This window comes from Limulus polyphemus, unplaced genomic scaffold (genome assembly GCF_000517525.1).
Source record: "Limulus polyphemus unplaced genomic scaffold, Limulus_polyphemus-2.1.2 Scaffold1105, whole genome shotgun sequence".
NCBI lineage: Eukaryota > Metazoa > Arthropoda > Merostomata > Xiphosura > Limulidae > Limulus > Limulus polyphemus.
The window spans coordinates 309,332-320,045 of NW_013666715.1; the positions used below are offsets into that span (position 1 = coordinate 309,332).

Below are 10,714 nucleotides of genomic sequence, written 5' to 3' on the forward strand. Positions count from 1 at the left end.
TGGGCACAATTACTAAAATGGGGAAGTCCAACATTTTTATTTGTCAATGTGTGTTGCTTGTAGAAAAGTGCTTTGCACCAAATTCCATGTAAATGAATCAAAAAAGGGCTAAGTAACTGACCAAAATCCCTAAAATTATGGATTTAACTTCTCAACCCCCCCCCCTAAAATATGCATATCCCACATTTTAGTATGTACATGTATGGGACCTGTAAAAAGTATCTTTGTACCAAACTTCAAATGAATCAACCAAAATACAGCATAGTAATTGTCAAAAACCTAAAATTATGCATTTTGTGGCAACTTGACCTTCCCCCCTATAATTAGTAAAAATGGAGAAGTCCACCATTTTTGTTTCTTAATGTGTGGGACCTGTAGAAAAGTATCTTTGTATCAAATATCATGTAAATTTGTCAGAATATGGCTACTTAATTGATTAAAAACTAAAAAATTATGTTTTTCTTGTGAACTCTGACCCCCTAAAAACTCAAAATGGGCATATCCAACTTCTTTGTATATCAGCGTGTTGGGCACATGAACATTTACATTTGTGCCAATTTCCAGCTTTCTTTCTGTAAATATGACTGTACAGAAGCCCATAAAATCATTGAAAAGGCCCAAATCAAAAGTATAACCCTACCAAGTTTCAAGTCAATCTGTTGAGAAATGAAGGTATGGCAGTCAATTGACAAATGTTTGGAAGAAGGAAGAAGAAACAATAGAAAAACAGTATGTCTCTGCAGAGATATAATTAGTGTTGATTGTGTTCTTGGCAAGAAAAGAAGTCTAATCACATTGTTACAGTCAGTGTTGCCACATCTATTCATGATCTATATGATGACCATGCATCTTGAAAATAGCCCTGAAGTGGAGTTTCAATTCCAAAAGATTTTATCATGAAGCTGTCATGTCTAAAACACCCATAAGCCACCTAGTGTCTGAGGATGTCAGTTTCCCAGTGCTCATTTCAAAAGTTTGAACACAAAATTTCATGGATAACTGCATCCTGTGACTTGACCAGTATATCTCTGAATAGCAATAATATCCATTTCATTCTTGAGTTGCTTGAGTTATGCGGTGGTTGTGTTGTGGAAGAAGCTTGGTACACTTGACTTCAATTGAGATGCTTTTTCAGACAAAGATACTTCTTGATTTTATTGCGTACTGTTGTTTGGGTCATGTGAACAGTTTGTTTCACTGACTTCAGTGTTCATGAATTTACAACTATTACAAGACAACGTACTTTGCTTACTCTAGCTGCTATTAAACATATTGCAGGTCTCTTTCTCGATGATCCTGGTGCCCCATGTTAACTCATATTCCTTTATTTTCTAATAACATTAATCACAAGGGGTATCCCATTACTGGCAATTATAAATCTCTGATCTGAGCACATCTTTATGACCTGAGCATATTAATATTATGCACCAGAAAGGGCTGCTATCTACCTTTTCCAAAACTGATAAATTTTGTTTTTAGCATCCCACTACTGCTAAGAAATGGCAACAAATGTCAAAATGTACTTGCTTGTGATACATACCACCAATTTATATTTATGGTTGTTACGTGTCTTGCTGATCTGAATGCTGAAAAATTAATTTAACATAATCAACATTCTGCATATATCCATCTATCCAATAAACTAGATAGGCATATCAAATTCCTTTCTAAATGCATCAAACTTTCATTGCATATATTATTTTGTTTGTATATTAATGTTCATTTATTAAGAACAAATATATTCTGACATTTAAGAAGCTTTTAAAAATGGGCAACAGCTTCTTTATACTTTAATTTCAGTCTTCACTTGATGGAGCACTGATGTAACATGATGGGACTGGTGCAGGTAGTTAGCTTATTTGTTTAATTTTGTTCAAAACTACATGAAGGATATTTAATTGTGAAGTGATTGACTAGAGAGAAGGCATATAGTCAACACCATACACAACCAACTCTTTTCATACCTGAGGGATATGACTCTCACTCTTACAATGTAGCCATGGCCTCAAAGTGAAAAATGCTCAGTCCAATTTATGTTATACCAATTCTTTTTAGTCTACTACTTGTACCTTTTTCAATAACAGTGAGCTCCACATAACCCATCAGGAAAGACTACTGGCAAACAATAAGTATCTTGAACAACATAATCCAACCCATCGGAGAAGACTACTGTCATACAGTACATATCTTGACCAACATAATCCAACCAATCGGAGAAGACTACTGGCAAACAATAAGTATCTTGAACAACATAATCCAACCCATCGGAGAAGACTACTGGCAAACCATACATATCTTGAACAACATAATCCAACCCATCAGAGAAGACTACTGGCAAACCATACATATCTTGACCAACATAATCCAACCCATTGGAGAAGACTACTGGCAAATTGTACATATCTTGACCAACATAATCCAACCCATCGGAGAAGACTACTGGCAAACAATAAGTATCTTGAACAACATAATCCAACCCACTGGAGAAGACTACTGGCAAACAATAAGTATCTTGAACAACATAATCCAACCCATCGGAGAAGACTACTGACAAATCGTACATATCTTGAACAACATAATCCAACCCATCGGAGAAGACTACTGGCAAACTGTACATATCTTGAACAATATAATCCAACCCATTGAAGAAGACTACTGTCATACAGTACATATCTTGACCAACATAATCCAACCCATCGGAGAAGACTACTGGCAAACAATAAGTATCTTGAACAACATAATCCAACCCACTGGAGAAGACTACTGGCAAACAATAAGTATCTTGAACAACATAATCCAACCCATCGGAGAAGACTACTGACAAATCGTACATTTCTTGAACAACATAATCCAACCCATCGGAGAAGACTACTGGCAAACTGTATATATCTTGAACAATATAATCCAACCCATTGAAGAAGACTACTGTCATACAGTACATATCTTGAACAACATAATCCAACCCATTGGAGAAGACTACTGGCAAACTGTACATATCTTGAACAACATAATCCAACCCATCGGAGAAGACTACTGACAAATCGTACATATCTTGAACAACATAATCCAACCCATCGGAGAAGACTACTGGCAAATTGTACATATCTTGAACAACATAATCCAACCCATCGGAGAAGACTACTGGCAAACTGTACATATCTTGAACATTATAATCCAACCCATTGAAGAAGACTACTGTCATACAGTACATATCTTGAACAACATAATCCAAACCATCGGAGAAGACTACAGGCAAACCATACATATCTTAAACAACATAATCCAACCCATCGGATAAGACTACTGTCATACAGTATGCACCTTGAACAATATAATCCAACAGAATTCTTAAACTTAAATATCATACAAGCACAAAAAAGGAAGAGACATATTAAAACCCTAGTTCCTATACTGAAAATAATATACAAAACCTTTCTTACATCAGTAATCTTACTGTGATCATGGATTTCAAGTCATATATAGATATACATGTTGCAACACTAAGTTTTTAAATTAATCCTATGCATGGCCTGTCTGTATTAGGATTCATGAGACATTTGTTATCTGTATTTTTAAAGCAATAGGCATATAACATTAAGCCATTATACTATGCCTCAATATAAAAATTATCAAGGAAGTATTGTTTTTGTAGTTAGGCAACAGTTATTAATATGTAAGCTCTTAATAAAAAAAAAAAGATTTCTCAAAATAGTTCTTTTTTTTGTGAATATTGTAATAACAATAGACGTACAATAGACATGAAACTCGTACATCTTTTTCATGCTTAATTAATAAACTATGCTTTGTTTTAGCTTACGCATGTGTACTAATAATCTAATAACATTTACAAACAGTTTATTACATTTTTCATTTATCATATCCCTTGTATTCTCTTCTGCAACTAATACAGAAGTTACTTTCTGAAACACGTGTAAAGTTTATGACCGTGAATAATTTTTAACGTAAACCTTTCAATGACTCCATGAATATTAAAAAAAAACACTCAAAGAAATATACCTATTGTTACTTTTATAACGTTAAACTAGTTCAATTTGTTAGCATATGGTGACACCTAAATAAGAAAATTTAAGTGTGGGGATTTTTTTTTTCAGTTATTGATTTGTAATAACAGATTGCTGAACAATTGATTGTGACTGTATCTTCATTTTCAAATTATTCCAAAAATAAATATTATACACACAATAATTATAAAGCTTTTATTTAAAGAAAGAAATACAAAATTCTTCATACTCTGAAATAACTTTTGTTCATGGAATTAGTTGTTTGTAATTCCCAGATTTATTATGACAAAGTTGTTAATCAGGTATTTACAATAGTACAAAAACCCAAAGAGATAAAAGGGATAAGAGTATTTAAATCTATTCTCAAGTAGTTAACATTTCCAAGTGTTTCACTAGTCATTCTCAAAACAAACTAGAAACAGAAATAAATATAAATCACTGTGCATTTGTAGCTTAATAAGAATACTGTCAAATCATAATCATTTAAAGAGTAATATATAAAACACAGTGAGCATGATTTAAAAAAATGCTTAATACAATAAAAATAGGACCTGGTAGAAATGAAATAATTTTGTAATTATTATACATACATACAGAGTGCCTGGATATTATGTTAACAAATTTATTAATAGTTATTTCTGAATGTGTTGAAACTCCTGTTGGGCCCTTGTGCTTTTACTGGTCTAATAAGTCATTTAGTAGAGATTCAAACTCCTGAAATACAATTAAATAACTGTGTTAACATAATTTCTGGACACTTGATTGACTGATCAACAAATGTCAGTACAGTAATTTTGTTGGTCATGTGCAATAACTAGTTAAGTTACCACTCTTTAAGCAGGACTGGGAGATTTCAAAGCTCCCATGAAGAGCACTGTGTTGTATGTCTTTTCAATGATCAGAAAAAGGAATGGGTGATCAGCACGGAAAACTTCAGGTTTTTCAGCAAAAAAAGCAGATGTTAGTTGAATAGAAACTGCTGTGGCTGCAGCTGCTTCAGTTCCTTCTTCATTAACTTCAATGAAAGTTTTATGAACAACATCATCCACAAAGAGATCAGAACATCCTGTAATACCAGAGAGATCAGCTTGACCAGATAAAAACAGATCTTCCATTCCCATTTGAAACAAGATTTTGGAGAGAGAAAACATATTTTCAAGTTTAAACTTAGGTAGCCAGACTTGGACAGACTGTCGGTTTAGCTTGGCTAGCAAATCACTCAATGCCTTTGGTGTAAGAGCCTTTTCAACTTTTTCAATTCCATCTATCTCATCCGGAAGGAGAATCAGCATTCGAGTGAGCCCATCTGCATAGAGGAGTTCAAGGGCTTTGCATCCTAATTCCTTACTTCCAGCAAAACCAAATTCTTTGTTTCCTTCAAACATTAGTTCCACTTCAATCGAGTTGTCTTTGCTGATGTAAAATGGTGCTTTGCTTGTATTAAATCTTGAAAACTTGTATGTCCATGTCTTCTTGAAGTATATTGCACAAGTGATAATAATTCTTGTAAGGTGATTGACAGCTGATTCCTGGATCAAATCTTGGATTTTTCCTTTTGTCATTTCTGCTACCCACCTGTTGATGGAGGCTGCAGCTTCCCCTGGATTATTCACAAAGTCAACACTAGCACAGGAAGATCCATACTTTTCTTCCAGAGCATTAGAATACGTGGGTAAGACACTGAAATCATTCTGCAGGTAAAGACGGTTAGCTACATACAGGTCTCCACTTTTTGAAGCTTTACTGAGATGTGTGATCATTTCATGAAATCCATCATGAATATCTTTCTCATCAAGTTCTCCAAATCCAAGAGTGACTTTCATCTGTGAAGCCGTATTGTGCCTCGCTCCTACTAACGTCATTCCCAGAGCCGAAAAAACATTGAAAGGAGAAAAGAAAATATCCTTACCTAGGTTCTTCTCTGAGCATGCTTCATAGAGGCGTATGGAAAAATCCATACAACTGTTAGAAACCTTTACTGCAGCTGACATCTTTAACTTGTCTTCTGAACTACACATTTCTATTTAAAAGAAATCACAGAAACATAAAACAAACTATGATTTTACAAGTATATATACTTAAACAATAATTCACATTTTTTAAAGATTTTGTTTGATTATATTTCAGACAGATCATCAATAGCAGTTACAGAAAGTTTATCTCCAATGCTTGTAACCCTTATAATATATTCAATGAGTATAAGAAAAAACTCACCATGTAACATTATTAAATTTCTAGCAAATTTATAATTTCTTTCATGTGAAATTGTGCTTTAGACATAATACTATCTGCCGTATTTGTGTGGAACATTTAATCAGCTAGTCTCCAAAATATTTGAAATCTGGCCGTGAAACATACAAAAGTACCTATTACTATGCATAATTTCCATAATTCTTTCAAATGCTCCTATACTGAACTTGTTTTCTTATATTCAATCTATGTATATAAAGAGAAATAATAATTACACTAAAAGAGAAACTGTTCATATGTCTTTTGATAATTCTTAGAAACAATACTGATAATTTATTGTATGATGAAATGCAAATTCATGACCATCATTTGTGCTAAATCTTTAAAGTTATATATAAATTTTTATTGATTACATTTGCTGATAGTGTATGATCGACATTTTGATATCTTTTTCTAGACTGCCAATTACCTTTGCTGGTGGCTTACATAGTAGGTCTGAGGTTTGTAATGTAGTCCTTCTTGAGACTGCTTATTCAGGTTTGGTGTGTGTGGTACCATCAATGTGGTTGTGTGGTGGACTGAAAGGTCTGGGCAATGGTGTATATAGAATGCAAATATCCAAACTTTATTGAAATCAAAGCTTCAGTCAGAATTAGGAGGAGGTTGCTCAGTTTTAATGAAGAATTCTTCTGAAAAGCCTCATGTTTGGAAATTATGCAGTACTGAGTCTATGGATAGTGTAATAGATACGATCAATTTCTTCAGCAAGATGTTGCATAGAGGAGTGAATGATGCTATAAACTGTAAATCAGAAGAGCTACATAAAAACAAACAAACAACCTTCAGATACTTAGGGATTGAAATAAATGGATGGTCCTTTCAGGAACACTATCTCAGGCTAGGTGCAGGAATGAATTACCAAGTCAGATCCAAGGCTTAAATGAAATATTATCAGGAATAGCTTATAGCAATAGATGGATGGTTGGACCTGTATGATAATTTTCAGAGTAAGGGTGAATTATAAGCTAAGGATAGGCTCATTCATTGAAGGTAGCGTAAACTTAACTAGGTTAACTTACAAAGTGGTAACGAGGCTTTAGAAATTAAAAATAAGCAAACTGACATGATAGTCTTCTTTCCTTAAAGGGAAAAATTCAACAGTTTCACAAAAGAATCTTTAAAAAATTGGATTTCATCCTTTAGTAAAATATTATAACACTCAAGGATAACAAGGAGCTCCTTTGGCTATTGTGACTGTGCCCTTCATTTCATTAAATACCCATCTGCCTATATCCAATATTGATGTTTTAAGTATTCCCCAAGCCTTATCCTTAACTCTCTCAATACTATTGCATCTAACACGACTAAAGGCAGTCTATTCCAAAGGCTGACCACATTGTTTGAAAAATAAGACACCAAACATGGATTTACCCAAGTGAAACCTTGCCTTGTTTACCTAGCTTTTTTTTAAGAATGTTTATTCTTACCTTGGTGAGAGAAATGATGTGGATGTGACATATCTAGATTTTCAAAAAGCTTTTCATAAGGTGTTGCACAAAAAGATTTGCTACAAAATTAGATTGGTAGGGACTGTGGAAAGACTAGTTAATTAGCCTGGGTGGTTAAATGGGAGAATGTAAATTGTTACTAGTGGAGTGCTTCAGAGTACTTTGTTTGACCTTTACTTTTTTCTTTTCACATTTACTGATAGAAATTAATTAGTAAGGTTTGCTGACAACATATAACTCTTGAGTATTTCAAAATGCATTGAGAATATTGAGGTATTACAGAATGACTTGGATCAACTGGCAGACAGGTAGTTGACAAATGACCTTATAATACATTAAGGAAATTCATTTGGGTTATAATACTTTTGATCACATATTTAATATACATGAGAACTCACTCAGTAGTGACTGAAGAAAAGGATTTTAGCATAGTGGTAGATAAATTACTCATGTCTTTGAAGCAGTGCTGTATGGATAGAACTTAGAAGTAAAACTAAAATTTTATGGTATATTTATAAAAATGTTAATTACAAGTCAAAATAGGTAATTATCTCCCTAAACAAATCACTAGATAGACCAATAGACTAACATGGAATAATGTGAAATTTTTTTCCCTCCTTATCTGAAAATGGATATCGACTTATACCAAAGAAGTCTAAGAAGGACTACTACTAAGTACCAGGAAGATTCCAGGGATGGAAGTGTTATCTTACAAGAATAATTTATGACATTGTATCTTATTTTCCCATGAGAAAAGAGTAAGAAGTATTCTTATCCAAGTTATTGAAGTTTACACAATTATCCAGGAGATTGAGAGAAGAAATGCTTCTGATTACTTTGTGCTGTATTCTGAATATAACATTAATAGGCTAAGACTAAGAGAACACAAGTCTAATATCTGGAAAATGATAGGTTTGGCTCAAGTGCAGAGTGCTTGACTTATGGAATGACTGTCATCAACAGTAGTACACCAGCACTTTACAATAGTTTAAAATGGGGAAATCAATAACTCCTGGAAAATATAGATTGGGTTTTTGTTTTTTTCTTTTTTCCAAGGGTGTGCATGTTCAGGGACAGCCTTGATGGATCAAGTGGACCCTTGCTGTCCTTATATAACCTGTTTTCCAGTGGTGGTAATACTAATAAAGACAAGGGTAAAAAGCACAATGGAAAAAAAGACAAATTAAATTACACAAACTGGTAAAAAAGTAACAAAAAAAGTCCTATAGTTTAGGAATGGTACAAAATAACAAATTCCAAGACAAGCATTTTTTTCATACAGATGTACAAAGCAAACAAATTATAAAAAAGGATAAAAAGAACAGTAGGGTTTAATGGAAAGTGTTTAACAATAATGTGAAGCCTATAGGGGAAGCCGTTGATTACAGAACTTTATTAATGACAGCTTAATTATTAACTCAGTTTGTTTCCATGGTTTCAATAATTGGTTTGTTTGTTTTTAATTATGCAGAAAGCTACACAAGGGCTATCTGTGCTCTGCCCCCCATGGGTATCGAAACCCGGTTTATAGCATTGTAAGTCTGCAGACATACCACTGTGCCACTGGGGGCTTCAATAATTGGTTTAGGCTTGGTTTAGTTATTAGTGTTATTGATACATTTCTAAATACTTTGCATTTTTACCCGTTTGTGTAATTTTCTTTTCTACCTGTCTTTTTTTACCCTTGTCTTTATTAGTATTACATAGATTCCCTATTTTCGATATTCAACTACCTCATCTAGTGCTGTCAATATAAGTTCTATTTGTAAGAGACAGTTGGTTCTGAGAATCTGAGTTCAAGTCCAGTCTAACTTCTATTTCTAATTAATTTAACTTCTAAGTCTCTCTAACCCAACTACATTACATGATTTTTAATTTTATAAAAGCAGAACAAAAGCTCAAATGGTATTTGTTTTTTAAATTTGATCACCGCCTAGAAAAATAACTTTAGGTACTAATTAAACATTATAACTCTGATACCGTATTCATACGTAGAAGTGCAATTTTAAAGAATAGCGTTTTACATCCTTATGTAACAGCCCATTTTTATCTCCATATGACTTGCACTATCCAGACTACAGTACACTGGTAGTGGTAGTATTACTATTAGTTTATTATTGGTACCAATATATCTTAACTGTACTTAAAAGTTAATTACGTTATATTATCATTATGCATACTATCAGTATTACTAAAATACAAATGTACTATACAGTCATTATCATATTCATAGTGTTTCTCTTACCGTTCAAAAAATTGTCTATATACTATTGCTTCTACTTCTAGTGAAGTTTTACGATCACCCTACATAGATTCAGTGTACGATAGTATATACAATTATGTCACTAGGCGTAAAATTCTAGGAGAAAAAAAAAGGAGCTAATCTTCTTCATACGTGTAATATATAATATAGTTGACTATAAAAATTAAAACGCACACATACAAATATCATTTTGATGGTTGTAAAGAAAAATTCATTAAACAGACAAGTAAATTGATAATTTTACAATTGTAAATTTACCTCAGACCTCGTATTTTTCTTTTTTACTCCCCATTCTATTAAATGTCAAAAAGACATTACACGCGCTAGTATTGAGGGGCGGGTGCCGATCGCCGAATCAGCTATTAAAACGAAATCCTTTTGGATATATTTTGTTCATTATTGATCAATCATATAAATCGCATAGCTTGATTAGACTACCCGATTGCTTTAAAAGCTACCAAATAATTTCTAATCATGATCATCTTGCCAACAAGAACTAATGTCGTTATGTCGTTTATTTATTCATTTGAATTTTTTGGTTGGTTGGTTGTTAAGCCAAAAGCTTAAGGACCCAAGCATAAGGGACGTGCTCCAATGAAGTTATATCAAGTTGGCGCGCCAATGGAAAGAGTAGCTGTTGACATTGCTGGTCCTTTGCCCCAAACTCGTGCTGCTAACAAGTACATTTGTGTGGTGATGGATTATTTCCCCAAGTGGCCTGAGGCATATGT

At 33.4% G+C, this 10,714-nt stretch overlaps 1 protein-coding gene across 3 annotated transcripts in view; it reads right to left on the reverse strand.

Annotated features, from left to right (window-relative positions):
- Positions 1–4,202: 4,202 nt before the first annotated feature.
- LOC106462155 (leukocyte elastase inhibitor A-like) overlaps positions 4,203–10,714 on the reverse strand; it is a 27,017-nt gene continuing 20,505 nt past the window's right edge. For 2 of the 3 annotated variants that reach the window (XM_022389322.1, XM_022389323.1), the window contains one exon: positions 4,203–6,042. In XM_022389322.1, coding sequence (XP_022245030.1) covers positions 4,856–6,042 — 1,187 coding nt within the window. In that variant the 3' untranslated portion in view covers positions 4,203–4,855. Of the gene's footprint in view, positions 6,043–9,965; positions 10,055–10,714 lie in introns of those variants that run through there. The other variant, XM_022389324.1, reaches the window with a different exon arrangement.